Raw genomic sequence first — 22,863 nt, forward strand, 5'->3', positions numbered from 1 at the left:
AGCAAGGAATATTACTTATAGGTGGGGACTGGAATTTGATTTGCAGCAGGGAAGATACGTCTGGGGAGGACAATAAGGAAAGTATACTAAAGGAGGGTAGATTTTTGAAGAAATTCATGAAGATATTTGGCATGGAGGATGTGAATTCAGGAATAGGAGTTCGGAGTGAATTTACATATTATCCCCCTTCCCCGGGATATAAAAAATGGACTAGGCTGGACAGAAATTACATTTCACAGAACATATGCATTTAATGGAAGGTTTTGAAACGTACCCAATAAACTATTTCAGATCACGTGCCAATAATAACTACAATAAAAACAAAGGGTAATGAAATAAGAATGAGACATTAGCACTTTCTCACCTATCTGTTGAAAAGAGAGGAATTTAAGGAATGGGCAGTGCAGATTATTCAGGAACTATTTAAGAGGATAGAAATTATTTCTGAAAACATAGCTAGGGAGTGGGATAAAATTAAGGTGGAGTTTAAAAATAGGGAGGAAATAAACTATGATTATGAAGTAAAAAGAATTATTTAGAGGGACTAACAAATGTTTAAATATTACAGAATAGGAGAAATCTGACAGAAGAAGAGGAGGATCAACATCAGAATGTTAAGCACAAAATAAGGGATTACATCAATAATATACACAAGTTTAGAATGACTGCTGGTAAGCAACTATTTTTTGATAACACTAGAGGACAAAATCTTTTATCACAATGACTCAGGCAACAGAAAGTATAAATGGTTGTCATCAAGCTTAGGGAGCCCACAACAAGGAAGGTAACAAGAGATCCTGTAGAGGTATTAAAAATATTTTGGAAATGCTACGGACATCTGTATAAAGCAGAGAAATATGGAAATCCAAAAAGGATAGTGATGGAAACGTTTGTGGAAGAATTAAATATGCCAAGGTTAGAGGTAGATGAGGCTCAATTACTATTAGGATAGGAGGAGAAATAAAATAGCAATGTATAACCAATCTACAGGAAAGTCTTCAAGAATAGCTGGCATTCCTGTGGAAGTTTGGAAGCTAGGATGGGAAAAACTGATACAGATCTGGAAGGTTTTGTTTAACACTATTTTAAGAAAAGTACTAATGTCCTGGAAGAAAGCAGTGGTAGCTGTAATACCTAAACAGGATAAAGATCCATCAGATTTATCTTCATATGGGCCAATTTCAGTACTAAATCATGATTATAAAGTGTTCATGTCTACAATGGCTAAAATAATGGCAAACGTAATGCCAAAATTGATAGATATGGATCAATGTGGTTTTGTGTAGGGGAGGCAAACATTTGTCAACATTAACAGAACAATGATGATCCAGAGGGAAGCAGAATGTAAGAAAATACCATTGTTGTTGGTGGGTCTTGACGCAGAGAAAGCATTTGACAGAGTAAGCTGGGACTTTATGAGCAGGGCAATGGAAGCATTTCCATTTCCTGAATAAATTAAAAGGTTTTCTAGGAGGATATATGAGGGATTGGAGGCGAAAAGTGGGTGGGGTCCTCTGTGATAATTTGTGCTTATGCACAGGAACCAGGCAGAGGTGTCCTCTTTCTCCTTTATTTGCATTATATTTAGATCCATTGGCAAAGAAAATAAGGGACACTGAAATTCAAAGATATAATTGGTATGGTAGTCAAGAAAAAGCTGGCTCTGTTTGCAGATGATGATATTTTATACCTGACAAAACCAGAAAGAGACATTACAGTGTTGTGGAACACATTGAGACAGTTTAAAATCTTTTCAGAATACAAAACTAATGAAGCTAAAACAAAGGTAACAGCGGTAAATTATAAACCCTCATATTAATTGGTTCAGCAATATCCATACTTATGGGGACATGATAAAATGAACTATTTAGGAGTATGGATTATAAATTATTTTGGGGTGGCAGCTAAGGATATGTGAGAAGAGACTATAAACAATAGATAATACAAAAACTAAGAAAACTGAAAATTTGTTATATGAATATGGATAGTAAGATACAAGAAGTTAAAATATTTTAGCCCCATTAGTCTTATACACAGGTCAGGCATATTTTTATCGACCTGAGGAGAAATTGTGAGCAGCAATTAATAAAGAGCTGAAGGACTTTATCTGGGAGGAGAAGATGTCAAGAGTCAAGTCGGATAAGCTGATTCTTCCAGTAGAACAGGGCAGATTGGGATTACCTGATTTGAAGGGGTAGTTCAGAGCTACATAGTTAAGGCTCCTATACATAGCACAAGCAGAAAACTAGAATCCAAAGGGGAAAGGGATAAAGACGAAATGGGGAGAAGCTCAAGAAGCGATTAGGATTTTGGATGCAGGCCTATAAAGAGAATAACAAGAATCATACAGACCATTATATCTATAAAACAGCAGAAAGTTTAAGAACTAAGCCAAAGCAGGAATGCAGAAAAGAGATTCTGCTGTTAGGGATGACTGCAATTAAGGATATAGACAGCAGGCAAGAGGGGGCTGGAATGTATTGGAGAAAACTCGCAAAGGAACCAAGGTATTGGAAGCAAATAACTATAGAGAGATGATAGAATGGGAATATGCCAAGAATTTATTTGGTTTGCAGGTTAGAGATTGCCTTCCCTATCAAGGATTGATATCACACTATAGGCAAAGAGAAAGAAATAGGGGGGTCCTAAAAACTCTACCAATACTGGTCTTTTGTTTATTAGAATCTAAGCTGCCACTAAAAAGGAATAATTAGTACAGCATATAAAATATTGCACGCTAACTATAAGAATTAATCAGAGGAGGTTAGAAAGGATTGGGAAGAGAGACTGGTTAAGCAATTCAAAAGAAACAATGGGAGGATATACGTCTCTTTCCCAAATATGCAACAAAATCTAGACGATTTAGGATTTTTGCTGCAAATGATTACATAGCTATTTTTATACCCCAAGTGGTCTCCAGAGAATTTTTCCTCAGGTAGACAGCAAACGCTGGAGGTTTGACAGGGAAGAAAAACATAACTGGGAACATATTTTCTGGGAGTGCAGTGAGCTGGTGTACTTTAAAGATTCCCTGCGGGATGCATTGTCGGAGATGCTATGTGGGCAGACTGGTGTGACAAGAGAGATGATTTTTTTGAGTTAATAAACAGAATCGGAACTGCCTACACATGGGTAAGGCCTTGCTGTGTTTACTTATGCTGGCTGTCAAAACAATTACTAGAAAATGGAAATCAAAATCTAAACCAACTACACTAACAGTAATGAATATAATAACAGAGATCAAACAACTGGAATTAAGATCTTTAGAAAAGGATAGGCGCAAACTACATAGAAAAAAATGGGAATTGTGGGAACAATACATATGGGGAGGAATGAGGTTTAAAAGAAGGCAGGACTTAAATGAGCTATGTAATGATTGACTGAAAATGACTGGGTAGATTATAAGGGATGTATAATGTATGCAACTGGGAGTGTGTCACTGATTTGTGATGTAAAATCCTTGCAACTAGGATTGTGTTGGTGTGGCTTGCTTTCATTTATATAAATGTATCACTGCCTATGTCATAAATGATGGTTTAATAAAGATGTTTCTTGTTTAAAAAAAAGGGGGAAGGAAGTGACTAATTTATGTAATGCTGCTTAGGTTATATGATATATAGCAATATATGCAAAGTACAATGTAAAGTGAACTTATTAATACAGTTTGATTACTTTTATATAAATGTAAACTTGCCTATGTCACAAGTGATAATTCAATAAAGGTGTTTAAAAAAAAAAGACATCAAATTTAAACTGCAACACTAAAATTTCACAGAAAAGGACTTGCAGCTCATATCTCTTTCTCCACTATATGAAAACCACTGAAAGCAAAGTTGGTTCCTGTAACAGCTTATGCAAAACTGCATCCTTATTAACATTTAAACACATGTGTAATAAATACTGTCCTTCTCTCCTTAGTAAGTTACATATTAAACCTCTACCTAGGAAGTTGAACACATTTCAGTGAAGACTCACTAGTCACTCACTTCTCACAGACCTCAATATGCCCAAGTCACTGGGGAAAAAGCAACTCATAAAATCTTACCTGCAAACTGAAAACACCCACCACAAAATATTAGAAAAGAAATTAAATAAGCTACCTTCAGGTAAAGAAACATAATGACCACCTAAAACACAACTACAAAAACAACTGCTTTAAGACACAAAACATGCAATGGATAAGTATGCACTTTGGTTAGAGAGGATGAAGTGTAAGTGCAATTACATAAAACAGATATGAAAATTAACAAAAATAAAGGATTTTAATGAAAATTGCAAACGAAAGCAGTCTGGCTTAGAATAACACCAAAAATGACCATATGCAACTTAACTAAAACATCCAGAGTACATTATTTCTCTCTAAAATTTAGTAGCATGGTATTCAAAGGGAAGACACAGTGACCCTGTGACAAACAACCTAAGGATGACTTTTCTTTAGCATCATTGAATAACACAACTCAGGGAAATTGTACACACACATGAATACAATAATGATTTTAAACTTCAAACATTTGGGAATAGATTTAATAAAGTTAAATGAAGGGGGAACAGAGCTTTACAATTTTATCTCATGAAGGATACCTAGGCAACATTTTGGTGGTACAACTCAAATTTGTTTTTAATCTGACCCTATGCAAGACAGTTAGATAAAAAAATCCTTAAGCTTTCTGCATCCAAAGCAGAAACTGTGAGGTCTGAGTTTCTGCTTCTGCCTCTTAACTTAAGAAAGTTGTGAAGCAATTTTTCTTTGTTAAAATGATCAGAATAAATGCCCTTCACAAATTGCACTAGTGTTGTGAGCGTAAGAACAAATATACTTCTGCCTATAAGTCTATACACAGCAATTCCTACATATTCACTACTAAAGTTACAGCTCTATCTCTATACTGATACAGTGATGGGTTAAAGGCATCTTTAGGATGCCTGGATAGAGGTTAATATTGCATAACTTACCTTGATAAGATGGAGTACTCTAAATGAAAAGTGCTCATTACAAAAACAGCAGCAAGTAACCATCTCAATTATGATAAATAATGGACCAGTTAACTCTCTCATAGCATACATGACCTAAGAGGAAACAAAAAGTGAAGATGCAAAATAAAAATCAGACTCCAACTTCAAGTGCAATTCACATACATTTTAGCAGCGTTTTAAAAAGAGTTAGAAAAGCAGTAATCAAACAACCCAGTAGTAGTAATTTAAACCCAGCATTTACCTGCAAAAATAAATATGCAATGTGCAATCTTTAAACACTGGTGCTTTTGACCTTTTGAAGAATAGCATGGTATTTTTGAACCAGTCTTATGAATTGGCAAATGGACCTTTACTACAATAAGTTTTAACTCTTCAAAAAAATGCATAAATCACACAGCAGAATCTACAATCGTATTTAGGTATGTTACCAATACATGTAACCCCATACAAATTGCAGAAGGAGTCATTATTGGGCACACTGCGGGTGCTGTGAAGAGCACTTCTGGCTGATATCAAAGATTGAAATAATAATAATTTCATAAACTTTAATTGTACTTTGGCTTAGGAATGGGGTCCATTCCCGTCATGGTATTAGAAACCCAAGAGACTTGGAGAAATTAAAAGGTAGAAAGTACAGTTGTGCAAGTAAACTTACTATAACAATAGATGGTTCAAATACATCTCTGTTGCAGCAGCCTAAGCTGTTAAGGATCAGACTTGGATATCTTCAAGTGTTGGGGTACCTTCCACATGCCCGTATGACTGTTGGAACTTGATAACAAAAGCAAGTACAAATCCAGATATACTGGCACTAAAAATCAGAGCTCTCTTACCTCATTGGGGGAGAGGGGTTAGAGCACAGCCAATAAATCACATACTAACAGAAGGAGAGTCAGGAACCCCCACCCTGGCATAAAACAACAAGAGGGAAAGAAGAAGACTGCTTGTTCTGCAACAGTGATATATTTGAACATCTACTGTTGTATGTTAATCACCAGATCACTGTTGCAGTAGCCTAAACTATATGGGACAAATACCAATGCTTAGAAGGAATGGGAGGAAGCTGAAGGACCACAGTCCAAGCCCATGGAGACTGGTTTTAGTAAAGCCTGTCCAGGCTCTACAGAGGCAATTTTGTACTGCTTAGTAAAAATATGAAGATGACCAAGCGGTTGCCTCAAAAATATTTATAGAGTCCACCCCTTTTCAAAATGCAGCTCTGACTTTGCCATGATATGCACAGAATGGGCTCTGACTTTGCCATGATTTTAAAATTGCCAGTAAAAGCTGTTAAGAAATATAATTAAGTTAATTACTCTGGTGGGAAGAAAATACTTTTCTAAATTGTGAGAGAGTAAGAAATGTTCTGGATATGGAATTTATACATAATTGTGATTTGAGGATTACTGTACTTAATATGGGTCTGATCATTTTTGGATTTCATGAAGGAAAGTAAATGCAGTTGAAGAAAATTATACATGATTAGTTTATTGTCTACAGACTGCACAGAATGGTTGAAGGGGAGGTTTGCTGTATTCCTCTACCAGTGAGACCGTCTCTCTAGCTAGTATAGCCCTAGATTGGTCTCAAGAAAGGATATTCCAGAATACTGCAGAACCAAAGGCTGCCCCGATCTAGAAAGGGTATCCAATTTGTAATGAGCTATGAAAATATGAGCAATGAACCAAGTAGCAGCGACACAAATATCATCTACAGAAGGTGTGGACAGGAAAGCAGGGAAGTGGATACTGAACTTGAAGAATGAGATCATAGTGGTCCTGGGTGAGAGAAATCTCTGTTAATAAACATGAGAAATACAATCAGTGAGCCATTGCATTAATGGGACCTTTGACACAGACTGCCCCGATTTATCTCTTAAAAAGCAAATAAACAATTGATTTGATTTCCTAAAAGTTTTTGTTCTCTGCAGAAAAAAATATCAGCTGTCTGTGTATATCCAACAATGAAGCATATATTACCCCTTACTGAAAAATTCTGGGAATAAAACTGGTAAATTTATGGAATGGGTAAGGGCAAATTCAGAAGCTACTCTCAGAAGAAAAGAAGAGTTGGAGCAAAGAGAAGCCTTGTCTGTTTGAAAGATAATATAAAGCAGCTGGCAAGACAAAGCCTGGGGTTCAGATACTCATCTTGCTGATGTAATAGTGACTAGAAAAATTGTTTCCCAAGACAAAAATTTTAAATCAGCGTTTGCTACTGGTTCAAATAGAGACAGGGTTAAGGCCTGGAAAAGAACTGTCAAACACCATGGAATAGTTGATAAATGGTCTGACTAAAAACATACCTTTAAGGAAGCCTTTGCATGGTTTAAGGGAGACCAATGACAAATTAGTTTACTAACATGATAATAGGAGATTGCATCCAGATATACCTTCATTGTGGAATAACTTGCGCTATTACGGAAAATGAAGGTCGGAAAATCTAAAACAGTTGAAATGGGTGCCAAAAAGGGGTCTAGATTTCTCTCATTGGAACAAATACAGAATCTTACCATTTGTTATTGTATATCCTCCTAGTGGAATCTTTTTGAGAAGTATGGATATGCAGATCTTGGGAAGTAAGCCTTGACTGTCTAACTATCACTGAAAGTGGAGGAAACCATATGGTTAACTTGAGGGCTTGTATGTCTGGATGAAGTAGTCAGGATTAATGAGACAGCAGATCTGGAGAGGGCTCCAGAACCCAAGGAGGATACACCAGATGAGGCCACAGGAAGGGGAGACCAGAATGGAGCAATAAGGATCACCTTGCTTTTCCGCTGACATGCCTTCTGTAGAAATTTGGGGCACAGCAGGAAAAGCCTAAAGGAGACTGGGAGGGCAATCAAGAATCAGAGCACCTCTTGGTTACTGTCCCTCTGGGGGAATAGGGCAAAATACCTGTTGCATTTGAAATTGTGGGCAGAGGCAAAGAGATCACAGCATGACTGGGCCCACTGGCGAAAAATCTGTACCACCACTGAAGGACTGCAAGACCACTCATGAGGCAGAATAGATAGTCTGTCCACTAAAATGCAGAACTTCCACAGGATTTGTTTTACCAAAAGAAAAGGGTTGAAACAGATCACACAATGCCACACTCTCACTGTCCCCTAACACAGTGGATAAGAGCGGGTTCCCACCTCTTTGTTGATGTACCAGACAACTGACATGTCTGTCTGTATGGCAATTGTCCCTTGAGGGATGATGTCTTGAAATGCCTGCAATGCTAAAAGAACTGCCCTCACCTCTAGGATGCTGATGTGAAGGTTTGCCTAAGGGAGATCATGTGCCTTGGACTATCTGTCTCAGGTAATGCCCCCAACTCCACCTCAACTGGGAAGTCATCGTGGTCTTGGGCAAACGCAGGACAAAGGGGTGACCTTGAGAGACATCTTTTGTGTGAATCTACAAAGAGACATGCTGTTTGCAGATCTTTGCTACTTTAACAGCAAGGTCATGGGGTGATGATTAATAGACCACTGTAACAGCATGGTCCACTGTACTACTCTCAAACAGTATCTTGCTAGAGGCAGAAGGGCTACAGAGCCCGTCAAAGAACCAAGAAGCTGAAGGGTCAGCCTGGTTGGTGGTGACAGAAGAGACAACAGGATTCTGGTCTGATGCTGTAACTTGGTTAGTTTGGATTGAGGGAGTCATACCACTTGATAAACCGTATCTAGATGAGCACATATGAACTCCAGGTCTTGACTGGGAGATAACGAGATGAGATTTGTTGCAGTTGATTATTATACCCATTTGAAAACATAAATGGAGGAAGTAATCCCTAGCACATATTGGTAGATGTCTGGTGGGAGTGGTAAGGAGCCAGTAGTCCAGGTAAAGGAAAACTTGGAATCCCAACAATCTCAGGTGAGCTGCAACCACTGCCACACACTGGGTGAACACCTGGGGAGGGGATGTGGTGAGACAAAAGGGCATGGCTCTGAACTGAAAGTGGCTGGCTCCCAGCTGGAAGAGAAGGTATTTTCTGGATCATCTGTCTATTTTTATATAATAATATGCATCCTGAAGATCTATGGAGCACTTAATAAAAGCAGCTGGCAATCAAATCAATCAGTTGCCTTGACAGCAAATAAGTGCTTAATCCTACATCCCCTTAAGAAAGGGTCCAGGGAAGTATTTTCATTTAAACCAAAATTTCTATCTGCTTTTAAAGTGATGATCCATTTTAATTCATTGATCCCATTTTTATTAAACACATCTCCTCCTCTAATATTCTTAGCAGTCAACTGAATTACTTTAGAGAGAAAACCGTAACCAGAATGCAAACTAATATGCTTATTCAGAGCATTAGTGCTGACATTCCTTCTGTTATCTCCAATGTGCTCCAGAACCCTCTCAAGGCTACGAGTGGTCATCCCTACATACAAACTAGGACAGTGTGTACTAGTCACTAAACAAACCAAATATGTACTTTTACAATCAGCATAGAACTTAAATTCATACTTAATATTAATGGTAGGGTAAACAAAATACGGAACATCAGAAATAAAGGAGCAGGCTTTACAGTTACGGCAAGGGTACCTACTCTGACTGAAATAACATGAGCCTGTGTGGTAAAACTATCTTTAAAGCAAAGCCTCTGTTTTAAATTCTTTGCATTTCTAAAGTAGAACTGAGGTCCATCTCCAGGAAGTTTACTATTATCATCATCAGACAATAGAATCAGCCAACTTCTCTTAAAGATGTTACATATATCATGCACATCACTACAGTAGCTAAAACCAATTTGGAAATAATCAGAGTTACAATGTTTGGTACTTTTGTCATACGGGTTGTCAGAGAAATAGGGTCTCCCTTGCGTTGGACGTAGGCCCTTGACCTGTTCCAAGATGTCACTAATTCCTTATGACCACAGCCCCTCATGTGAAATTTATCACTTAGATGGGCAAAATACTTATCACTTAGATGGGCAAAATACTCATTCAACCTATCATCAGTAGTGAGCAATCTCGGAAATCTTAAAAATTGTTCCTTTAGTACATTACAAAAAAGTATGATTCTGATGCAAAATGCTCATTCAACCTATCATCAGTAGTAAGCAATCTCGAAAATCTTAAAAATTGTCCCTCTATTACATTACAAAAAAGTATGACTCGGATGCAAAATGCTCATTCAACCTATCATCAGTAGTAAGCAATCTTGAAAATCTTAAAAACTGCCCCTTTAATACACTACAAAAAAGTATGACTCGGATACATACTAGTCTTATGCAATTTAGTGTTTCTCTGACATGGTTTCCTGAACATTTCTGTCTGTAAATTCCCCTTGCAATCCTTCAAAATATGAACATACAAGAAATCAACAGAGTTATCTGGTGTACAAGCAGTGAAAACTAAAAAAAAATAACAGTGATGGGAGTAGGTAGGTTGTAGCGAGTGTTTTTCTAGCGGAGTCTGTGAAGTTTTGATTTACTCTATTAAGGGAGCCTAGTTTTTTTTTTTTTTTTTTTTGATTACTTGTAGGATATGCTGCTTGAATTTACATTTATTGTCAACTATGATGCCTAGCAATTTTGCTTGCGTTACTGTTTCGATTTTTATGTTGTTAAAAGAAAAAGTACTTTTGTTTGAGATATTGTTTGGGGGTAAACAGCATATGATTAGTTTTGCTGGGGTTTAGAAATAGGTTGGATTTTTTTAAGCCAGGATTCTACTGCAGAGGGAGTCTTGGGTGATTATTTTTTGTTTGCTTATTAGAGGGAGCCGTGCAGATGACAATGGAATCATCTGCATACTGTATTATTTCTGCATGATGGTGGCTGTATGAAGTTTATTTATGAAAACACTAAACAAAAGTGGGCCTAGTATTGATTCCTGAGGTACACCAACATACTTCTTGGAAGGGAGTTTTCTGCCATTCGACAGCTTGTCTGTCTGATAGGTAGCTGAGGAACCATCTAAGAGAAGGGCTGTGACAGGCCAAAGGAGGAAAGCTCAAATTGGAGATGTTGGTAGAATACCGCATCAAACACCTTAGATTGACTTAGAAAGAGTGGATGTTACTTTATTGTTGTTTCCATGGGAGTTTATGGTATTTTTGAAGAGTAGGAGAGCAGCAGTTATCTTGTGATTTGGTCTGAGGCCATGCTGGTTTTGGATAAAACGTGGTGTTGATGTGCTGTAAAACTTGTACACAAATGCATTTTTCGAGAATTTTAGATAGTGACGACAGTATTGTTATTGGTCTATAATTGTTTAGTTCTGTAGATAGGCCACATTTGTCCAATGGCATAATAAAGGATTTCTTCCAAATGGATGAAACAAATTTTTCAGACAGTGATCTGTTAGTAAGGATGGATATATGGTAAGCTATTGCATTGGCAATGAGTTTTAGGTTCTGGGATAGGAGTTGATTTTCTGCTAGTGATGCTGATTTCAGTTTGTGTAGATGTTTACAAATTGTGGAAGTGGGCATTTGCTGGAAGTTAAAAGTTTGTGATTGGCTGTTGTTGAGTGAGGGTAAGAAAAGAGGAGAGGTAGTATTGTTATTAAGGAGATTGCACTGTTTGGATAAAGTAAGAAAAGAGGTGGGAGGAAACTGAATCAGATTTACTGCATGTGGATGGGGATGGTGTAGAAGTATGGCCTGGGTGTGGTAATTTGTTTATTGACCAGACAAGTTCTGGTACTTATTTTTTTGTAGTTTGGTATAGTGGTGATGTTCTGCTTTGATTTGGCATTTGGTAAGGTTCCATAGTTATCCAAATGTGTAGAGGGTGTTTTGAGTTCTATTTTTTAATTGAGCAATATAGGAAGAGATGTAAAAGACTGACAGAGTTACAAAATCAGTGGATACAGCTAAGCAAAATAAATAAATAAAGGTGAAGAGAAACGGTCAGGAATTTATGGATACCTTAAATGAGCAGAAAGCAAACAAAAAACATAACTACGGCTTTTTTGACAATAATCCCAAATGACTAAAAAGTTAGCATAAAAACTCAAGGCAACAGATAGTCGACAGAATGATAACTAAACTGAAAAACCAGGAAACTGTACACCAGAAAAGAACCAAGACAAGCTTATGGAAATAATGGCTCATTTCTAAACAAAGTTATATTAGAGTAACTTACAAACAGAATCTAGTAGTAGGTAAGACAGTTAAGATACAGCGGAATTTGTTCAACAACATAATGTAGGAATGAATAAAAGTCATAGCAAAAGAGAAGCAGGACAAAACTTAACCAGGCTCTTAGAGGCCTATTTATATTTTAAATCATGACTACATGCTTTTTCTTACAGTAATGGCAAAGTAGTTAGCCAAACGTCTACCTAGTCTAATAGATTTAGATCAGTGTGGCTTCACAGAAGGTAGACAGACCTTTGATAATATAAATAAGATGCTAATTTTACATAAAGATTCAGAAAAGAATGAATACATCTTTATACACTTGAAAACTTCCAATTCCCCAACGTTGGATAAAAATGTTGTTTAAAATGTACCAAGGGGCAAAAGTACACAAAATGTAGAGTGACCGTACTACATTAGAGGAGCTATATCCTATATATTACAACAAAAAGAGCAGAACAGGAAAAAGTGAACACAAAGGGAGTCATCAGAAACACTTTGGAAAAGAAAAAAACATAAGCCGGAGGTTTTTGGAATACTTAGAAAAAGATGACAAGCAGACAGAGTTAGAATGCAAGGCATATATTCAATTTAGGCAAAACAGCTTGTCTGCCTTATTTGGGCCTGCTGAGACAGAGACACCTGAGTTAGTAAAAAATATCACGAAGGCAAGAACTGAACACAAGACCATAAAATCTCTAGTCAGTAGGACATATCAAGGGTTAGCAGAGATCAAAATAAATGCAATGGGAGGCTTAAAAAGACATGGGAGAAAGTTACGAACACTGAATACACTATGATGGAGTGATTTTGTTGTGTCTTTCGGCTTTTCCCGGTTAGGGGTTGCCACAGCGGAACTCCGGTCCACTAATGATTGGCAGTAGATTTTTACGTGCTGAGTTGCCAGCCCTGACGCACAACCTTCAACGAAGGTACGCCCATTCACACGTCTCCACACAGAAGATGCTCTAGCTGAGAATCGAACAGGATGTCTTACTGTGAGGCGACAACGCTACCACAGCACCATTTCTCCAAAAAGTCAATAACTCTAGGAAGTTTAGAATTTTTGGTTGGAAATGTTTGCATAAATATTTCTATACACATGAAAGAATAAGCAAAATGTTTCCGGTCACAGATGGTAAATGCTGGAGATATGGCTCTTGAGATAGAGGGGCATGTAAACATATTTTTGGGGCACTGTGACTTACTGCGGGATTACAAAACGGAGCTATAGCAATGTACAAATGCCTTAAAAAGGGGAAGATGAGATTTTAACAAAAGAAATCATGTTTCTAAGTTGAGGGAAGATTAAACAGCTGAGGCAGAAAAAGGATCTGACAGTTCTGCTGTTAACTGCAGCCAAAAAGGTAACAAAAAAATGGAAAATTAAAGAAAATCCCAAATGAAAAGTGGTAAGGAGGAAAATGAAACAGATAAATGAGATAATAAAAGAATAAGTAATTCACTGCAAAATAAATGGACTTGAGGGAAGTACTCCCATATATAAAGTAACATAGCATTTGGACAAGTGGAATAAGATATCTAGCAAACAAAGTAGATGATATGAGTAGTAAAGCTGTAAAATCAACAAAGAATTGTGATGAACAGAAAAATGCAGGATGCCAGCTCCTCTGTAAATAATTAAAGGGAATTGGGAATATGAGTAAAGGTGGATGCAATCCATTAAGTGTACAGACACTCTTGGAATAAATGTTACATAAAAAAAACAACACTAATGGTTGGATTGATAATTAGATAGCCAATTATAAATAGATGTTAATTGTTACAAGAAATATAAAACTGTACTGTATTCCATAACACTCTTCAATGTCCACATTTAGTGCACCATGCATGAAGATTGCCCAGTTAATATTGTGTGTGATTGTTGCTTCTGTAAATAAAAAATGTTGGTAGGAAATAATTTATTAAGAAAGGAGTGATGTCCCACAAAGGAAGATTATACTGAACTAATAGCAAAAATGAAGGTTTGAAATCGTATTTTAAAAAGCTACATTTTCTTATTACATCAGTATACTTAGACAAGATTTATAGCTCTTGGGTATAGGTAAGTACTAGGCAAGTTGCCCTTTCAGGCTACTTAAGCCTAGCCAAGCTCCCTAATGGAGGGAATCAAATCCTAGACCTCTGGTCTGTGAGGTAAATACCTTAACCATTATACCATACCATTCAACCCTTTTTGAGGAAAATGATGGCCACACCAGCTGATTTATTATTTTTAGTGGAATTATTGTTTTCTGTGTAAACACTTTTCAGGACAATAAAGCACCATAGTTATTGTTAGCTTTAGTGGCTAAATGTACTTCCAGCAAAGAAATAATTGCTAAATTAATATGCTGAAGATTTAGTTAGTTTCCTCCTCTTTATGTTAGTATCCAAATCATTTGTATCTTCAAACTAATTATAACCTTCTAGCCTCCCTCCACAAAAAAAAACAAAAAACTGGCTGAGCCTGGTGCTGGACAATACCAATCAGTGTACTATCCTGGTATACAAATATAAATAAGTTCAAAGAATACTACTAGGCTAACTATCCTTGTGAGCTATTTCAATCCCAGCCAACATGCGAGACTTAAACCCTGCACCTTGTGTCTGTACGGTAAAACACCTTAACCATTATGCCAACCTCCCACCCAAAACAAACAAACTTTTGGTCACACACAAGCAGCAAGGAGACCCCACCTTACACCCCCTACCCTATCTAATAATACAAATTAAACAAAAAAGAAACAAGTCCATTTAAAAACACCACAAAAAAAAAATACAGAAAACATTTAGAGCTCCCACAAATCAAAAGGCTTATAAACCTCATGGCAAAATATTAACAGCCTACCATTCAGCTGATGCCTCTTGGACAGAAACAAAAGATAGTTATAATATCCGTGCAAGGTTCTTACAAAGTTGCTGGAAACAGATATTTAAAAGTTCAACCCTTTTGCCAAATAATTTTACAGATGGGGTAAATGGCAAATACTGACATCATAGCTTGGTTAAATTGAAGCTTTCTGTTTTACATGGCATTTTAGAATACTATGACCAGAATGAAGAGGCCATAGCCTATGTATAATATCAGGTTTAATGTCTGTTATAGTGGTCAAACTTTGAATTGCTGTTCATAACAGAATATACTGAAAACTTATTCTTTCGGCTTTTCCCAGTTAGGGGTCGCCACAGCAGAACTCCGGTCCGCTAATGATTGGCAGTGGATTTTTACGGTGCCGAGTTGCCAGCCCAACGCCCAACATTCAAAGAAGGCACACCCATTCACGCATGCACCTACCTGCATGTCTTTAGATGTCATTCAACTGCGGGGAGGACATGCAGACTCCACACAGAAGGTGCTACAGCCAAGAATCGAACAGGAGAACCTCTTGCTGTGAGGTGACAACATTAACCACTGCACCACCGGGGCCACACCGAAGACTCAGTTACAAAAAAAAAAAAATGAATGGTGTCTATATGCCCTGGAATGACAATTAACTTTAGATTTCATCTCTTATCATGAAATTCTAATTCCAAATTTTTACAGTGCACCTGAAGACAGACAGACAGACTGGACATGACACGTACTTTTAACTTGTTCAAGCTCTTGCCCCATTTTTGTAGCGAAAAACAGCACTACTAACTAATCCAAATGAGTTAAAATAATTTTATCCATTCTAGTACCTCGGCATCAAAAATTTTACTCAACTCCAAGTGTCAACCCTAACTTCATTATTTGCTTTAGGCTGAGATGATTCAGTCTCAACATTATGGCCTGTAATATGACATTAGTCTTTTGGAGTTTTAAAAAAACTGAAATTTGTATGTCATCAGTTTCTTTTGCAGTAAGATCCCTGAGTGTGTTTGTTTTTCTTCTTTATTCCCAAATTTTTGATCTTGCACTTTATGCTTACTCTTTCCTCTTTCATTTAGTAAAGGCAAATTCTTTGCTGTTCTGTCAAAATAAAGTTTTTGTTTCTGATTTCTATACAGGTTGCAAACTTCACAGTTTCTGGTTCTCTGCAATATTTGCTTTGTCGTGTCAAGCCAATACAGAATACCATAGGTTCATAGGCAAGTACTAGGCTAGTTGCCCTTGCAGGCCATTTTAAACCTGGCCAGTTTTTCTTTTTGTGTTCAACATAACCTATCCTATTCTGTTATATATTGGTCTTACCTATCCCATGGTTGATAATTATATATTACCCCTAATAAGACTAACAGGGATCAGACCTTATGCATGGGATAAAGTATTTAAGAGCTCCACCTGTCCATTACTAGTAAAGAGGGCAGTCCTGGCATAAATTTTCTGTTTCCCATCCACAGATCTTAGTTGTGCTTGAAAATGGACAGGGATGAACTTTACGTGGATGGAGAGTCTGTTCCATTGCAGTGGTATCCTCTGCAAAATATACCTGTCCCTGCAAACCATTATGTTGATGTTTCAAAAGAGGTTTAGATCCCTAGACTGAGTATTTCTGATGTCACTTGACTTGCTGATGTGTAGTAAATCAATCAGTAATGGGTCGGAGGATGCCTTGAATGCCAGACATAGGTCATATCTTAGCAGTTTGTAGGACACCAAGTATAGTGACAGGGCTTTGAGTCAGTCCATGCAGGACCTGTTATTTAGGCCTTGTATCATTTTAGTAAGGTATCTCTGTGGTGTTCCAATTGTTGCACATGTCTGGACAGATACATGCCAAAGGGGGGCATTATATTAATGACAGTGGATTAAGAGAGAACAATGACATCCCCTAGATCTAGACACAATCCCTTTGTTTACAAGCTGTACAATATAGAGGGAATTTCTTAAAACAATAGACATAAACTGGTCAAAAGTTTGGTCACTGTCCAATTAATTTCCCAAATCCCAAACAGGTGAGTCAATTCTTAGGGGCGTGTTGTCAATGTGGTAGTTCCCTGGGGTAGATGACTTCCCAAAGGATACAATAATGCATTTTTGGCAATTTGTTTTAGACCATGATTTTGACACCAGTTATTTATTTGAGACAAATCTTCCTACAGGATGCCTACATCATTTGGGGATTCAGTGACTGCTCCTACCTTAGAGTCATCAACAAACTTAGTCCGCCAGAGTTCTTTGGTACTGACTTTTTACTTCAGAAAAGTAGATGCCAAACAGGAGAGGTTCAAGCACAGAACCCTGGGGAACTCCACCAGTGACTGGTCTCACTTCCTCTATTTTGATTATCGGCATCCTAACTGTGAGCTAGTTGGCAATCAAGTGGGTGACATAGGGGTTTATTCCCAGGTTGGTTAGCTTTCCTACTATGCCTGAGTGGGAAATTGTGTCAAAAGCTTTGGTCAGGTCGAGTATGCTGTGTGTACTGTTTTGCCTTCATCCCCTGCTTTGTTGACTTTTCAATAAAAAAAAAAAATCCACCTAAGCATTACATACCCTTGACAAGTCCAAACTGAAACGGTTCTAGTGTTTGGAGGTTTCCTATGGCTGATTGATTAATTCCATAACAAGTCTTACCATGGTATTGAATATGAGGCTTTTCAGACTTATGGGTGTGTGGAAGGTCATCCCTTATGCAAGAGCATGAGTGTAGCTATTCACATGGTACAAAAGCTGTATGTAGGCTGAGACTGAACAGTGTTGTCAGGAGTGTGACTAAATCATGCTTCATGCTGTTTAACTCATTCCCTTCAATGCTGTTTGTACTGTAACTTCCAATGGGCAGAGCCTAAGCTTTCTGATACAATGAAATTACATCCTCACATTTCAAACAAAATGTTCATATATCTGGAACCACAGAAGTTACTAAAAAAGTGTAAATTTCAAACACTTCAGAATAAACTGTTTTATAGTGGTAGTATTCTTTAGGTTATAGGTCTTAAACTGGATTTCCTATGTCACAGTAAGCACAATAACTACTAATTTTACAATACTTTGTAAACAGCTTACAATATCTTGGCAACCACTCGAGTTGTACACGTCATCGACATTTTGTTCATCCAGTTCAGTGTTTTCATAACAGATTAAGTAGCTCTGCCTGTGCTACTTGGTTGTCGAGATATTTAGAAAAAATATGAACTTGATGGCAACATAAATAAATACATGAACAACAATGAATATGTCTTTACCTGCATTAGACAGGGGTCAAATATCAATAGAGTTATGAATGCCACTGTGTAAGCTTTAAAAAGTAATCTTTAATGCTTTGTATGTAACATGGCTTTGGAATTATTAATGCAAATATGAACAAGAAATACTTGATGCCTAGAAATGTCAGTAAGATGTAACTGCAGGAGCATCTGCAGGTGTCACTTAGCTGTAATAAGTTAAGATGCATCCAAGGATACTGTCAGGACCCTTTGAAGTAGTATTTTTAGCGTCTGATAGCACTTTTAGGACTTGGTCTTGTGTGATAGCTGGAGGTGAACCAGTTGATGCATTTCATGATGGAAAGATGAAATTGAGAAAGGGGTGAAATTAGAGCTGAACTGATCAGCCAGTAGGTTAGTATCCATATCTTCAGACTCATGGCACAATACTGCGTTGTGCTTTTGAGATTATAAACATAAGTAAAGAATGCCTTGTGATCTTTGGCTTTGGTAGCTGTTTTAGCCTCAAAGTTGGCTTTGGTGGGTTTTATTAAGCTCCTAAGTTATTTCAGTAACAAGGGCTCTAAAATTCTGGGAATTCTCTTCCTATGTATTTGCTGATGCCTAGATGTAATGTGTAGATTCCACCAAGCATATTCTGAGCAGGATGTAAGGACATTATTACTCTCTCTCTTTTAAACAATAAATCTTGATGCACTGACAGTTTATCTCTGTATGGAATATATACTTTTATTAAAGGAGAAATTGATTTGGTAGTATCTGGTCAACCTGACATATGATATCACAGAGCAAATGTAGCTCAGATTCGTTTCTGAGTACAGGTATTGAATTCTTACAGCTTTTCAGCAGAGATTAGTAGCAGACAAACAACCCTTAGCACTTCTAGGTGTCTGTTAGACAAAAAGTACAGTTGTGTATACTTACCATAAATGTAGATGTTTGAGTGTATTCACTTGGGTTATCCTGCCAGGGGTAGACCTCAGTCTGCCCAAATACCAGAGGCTTAATATTTCTGCATCGTTTGCTGTCGCTTCAGGACTGATGTCAGCTCATCAGGGGTATAAAAACAGGCAGCCGACGCCATTACATCAGTTTTTCTTGCCACAAATGTCAGGAGCCCCCAAATATGTAGCTAAATTATGGTGGAGAAAAACCACCAGTAAAAAACAAATACCAGTAGCCCTGTAAGGGGTTAGAAAGAGAGAGAGAGTGAGACAAGGGGGCTGGAGGGTGGGAAACCAGGACTGCAACAGTGAATACACTCGAACATCTACATTTATGGTAAGTGTGCACAACTGTACTATGTTCTTTGTGTTTCACTGTTGCAGTCATCACACTTGAGTTGATTCCCAAAGCTGAAGAATGGGTGGAGGCAGTCAAGAAGAGTTTGGGCTGGCTAGTATGCCCTGCAGGACTGCTATTACAAAGCCCGCCGTGGATTTGGAAAAGATAGGCAAAACTCCAAGTAGCAGCTTCCAGAATGTCCCTGGTAGGGACTCCTCTGAGAAAGGCTGTAGAGGTTGAAGTCACCCTAATGGAATGCGTTCTGACCCCCTTAGGGGGAGGTTTCCCATGGTGTTTGTAACAAAAATGGATACAGTGTGCTATCCATTTGGATATGGTTTGTTTTGATATGGCCTTGCCCTCTGCCCCTGGTGCAAAGCTGACTAGTAACTGGTCAGACATCCTGAAGGGCTTAGTCCTATCCAGGTAGAATCTGAGCTGTCGGTGCACATCTAAGGAGTGCAGAATCCTTTCCCCCTTACTTTGGGGATTAGGGAAAAAGGTGGGCAAATGGATAGATTGGTTGAGCTGGGCACCACTTTAGGCATAAATGTAGGGTTAGTCCTGAGGGAGACCCTGTCAGCATGAAAAATAATGAAGGGTTCCACAGCCATAAGTGCTTGTAGCTCAGACACTCTTCCAGCTGAAGTGATGGCCAGAAGCAAGGCTGTTTTTCAAGAGAGGAATTTTAACTCTGCTGATGCTGCAGGCTTAAAGGGGGGGGGGGTAGCATGAGCTTTTCACACAAAATGAAGGCCCCAAGCAGGGGTGAGGGCTCTTCTTGGTGGCCTTGCATTGTTAGCCCCTCTCAGGAACTGTTTGATGAGAGGGTGAGAGAAGAGGGGTGGGCTCAGTGTTGTAATGAGCAGACATGGCAGAGGCATGGATCTTAATGGAAGAGAAGGACAGGCCTCTGTGGAGTAGGTCTGCTAGGTAATCCAGGATGAGAGGTAAAGAGGGTTGTGCTGTATCCACTCCTTTAGAGTTAATCCAGGAACAGTACATTTTCCACTTATCAGCATAGGATTTCCTTGTACTGGGTCATCTGACTTCACGTATGACATCCGGTACCTGCTTGCTTAGGTTGGCCACTGGAGAAGAATTTAAGGAATAAGCCAGGCTGCAAGGCTCAGGGTCTGCAATTGTGGATGCAAGATTTGTCCCTCCTGCTGAGTCAGGAGGGTTGGGATCCGAGGTAGGTGCCATGGTGGCACCGGTGACAGACTGCACAGTAGTGGGTACCAGTGTTGGTGTGGCCAGTCTGGGGCAATCAGGATTGCCCTTGGTCTTTCCTGCCTTATCTTGAATAGTACTCTTGTAAGAGGGATCCTATCATATGTTCGAAGGTTTAAAACTTCGAATCACTAAAGGTCAACCTTTAATGATCGAAGTTTGAAAACCTTGAATCATATAACGGAGATTGCCATAGAGTTCAGGAAGGGAAGAATTCCCTTTACTGCACTGTAGTGTGATCTCAGAGTAGGTATATTTAAGTAGCAAGGGGTGGGGGGGTGCAGGGGGGCTTGCCCCCCTGCATAGAGTTTTTTTTTTTTGGGGGGGGGGGCTTAAAATGTTTTGTTTTTTTTTGACATTCAAAGTATTAAAAGTTTAATCATTAAAGTTCGAACTTTAGTGATGCGAACTTTTAATACTTCAATATTATGATATAGACCCTTGTAAGAAGAAACAGAGGGGGAAATGCATAGATTGAGAGGTTTGCCCACTAGAAGGATAGGGTGTCAACTTTCCAGGCCTTGCTGTGAGGTAATCTGGTGCAGAATTTGCTGAGCTGATGGTTGTAGGGGGAGGCAAATAGGTCCACCTTCGGGGTACCCCATGGTCTTAATGCCACTCGTGTGGGTCTAGGAGATTTCTGCTTGCCAGAAAGTTTTGTTTGCCTGGCAGGAATTGAGCTTGCAGGTGAATATGCATGGCTGAGGCCGTGTTCCACAAGGTTATGGCTAGCCTGCAGAGTGGATAAGAATGGGTTTCCCCCTGCTAGTTGATGTACCACATCACTGTGGTGTTGTCGATTTTTATTAGAAGGGGCCCCGGTGAGAGTAGGGATCTGAAAGCTGTCAGAGCATGCTGTATAGCTAGCATCTCTTTTTAGTTGATGTGCAAATGAATTTGGTTTGGGCTTCAGTGGCCCTGAATGCACCTGCCGTCCAGATGTGCACCCCAGGCATAGTCTGATGCGTCTCTGGTTAGGGTCTGGGCGGCGTGACGTTTTGTAAAGGGAAGTCCCTTGTTGTGGCTGCATGCTGCTGCCCACCAAAGAAACTCATTTCTTAGACAAGGTATTATAGGTATGACAGTTTCAAGGTCCTGAGAATATTGGCACCAAAGACTTTTTAAGTACCACTGAAGTTTCTTCATATGCAGTCTGGGAAAATGGAATTAGCAGAATGCAGGAGGCCATTAACCCTAGAGCCTGCAGGATTTTCCTTGCGGATACCTGGGTTCTGTTGGCCATTTGAGTGAAGTAGCCTGTCAGATAGGCTTGTTTTTCTGGAGTAAAGAATGCCATCTGGGATGCTGTGTCCAAGCTTGCTCCCAGGAATACAATTGTTTGAATGGGGACGAGTTTAGATTTCTTTTCATTGCTAGTGTACCCCAGGGAGGTTAGAAGGTCCTTTACAAATGTCAGGTGCTGCAACAGCTTTTCTTGACTGTCTGTCTGAATCAGGCAATCATCCAAGTAAGGGTAAATTTGAATCTTTTTTCTGTCTACAATAGGCAATGACTGGAGCCAGGCATTTTGTGAAAACTCTGGGAGTATTTGATAAGCCAAAGGGAAGTGCAGAGAACTGATAATACATAGATCCTGCCCTGAAACGTAGATATTTCCTGCAGAAGTCCATGACTGGAATGTGCAGCCAGGCCTCCTTTAGGTCTAGGGTGGCTAACCAAGGCATCTTTGGTCAGTATAGGGAGAAGCTGCTGTAGGGTGAGCATTTTGAATTTTGGTACCACCAGGAAGGTGTTTAGAATGGATACAGCTAAGATTGGGCGCCAGGTGCCCTCTTTTCTGGGTACCAGGAAAAGTCTGGAATAAAAACCTTGGCCTATTTGTTCTGCAAGAATAGGCTGAATTGCCCTTATGGAGAGCAGGGACTGAACTTGGTTTTGTGTCTCTGCCCACTGGTTTGGAGGAAGTTCTGGGAACCCTTTTGGGGTTGGCAGCATGTGGAAATAAAATTTGTACCCCAGGGATATTATGTTGAGGACCCATCGATCGTTGGTGATGGAGATCCAGTTTTTTTCATGGAGGGCAAGCTTTCCTCCTAGGGGCATGAGAAATTGGGCAGAAGTGAGGAGTGGAATTGAGAAGTCATTGTGAATTCTTTCCGTAAGGCGGTGGCTTAGCACTCCCTATTTTAGAAGTGGAGGTACTCCACTGCTTAGATCTCTGCAT

General features: G+C 38.8%; 1 protein-coding gene across 1 annotated transcript in view; it reads right to left on the bottom strand.

The window, feature by feature from the left end:
* Positions 1 to 22,863, bottom strand: part of USP24 (ubiquitin specific peptidase 24) — a 4,679,666-nt gene that overhangs the window by 420,572 nt on the left and 4,236,231 nt on the right. Inside the window, exon 60 of the mRNA XM_044085508.1 lies at positions 4,954 to 5,067. Coding sequence (XP_043941443.1) covers positions 4,954 to 5,067 — 114 coding nt within the window. The remainder of the gene's footprint in view (positions 1 to 4,953; positions 5,068 to 22,863) is intronic.

Source organism: Protopterus annectens, chromosome 10.part0, assembly GCF_019279795.1.
Source record: "Protopterus annectens isolate FY-2018-M chromosome 10.part0, PAN1.0, whole genome shotgun sequence".
NCBI classification, from domain to species: Eukaryota; Metazoa; Chordata; order Ceratodontiformes; family Protopteridae; genus Protopterus; species Protopterus annectens.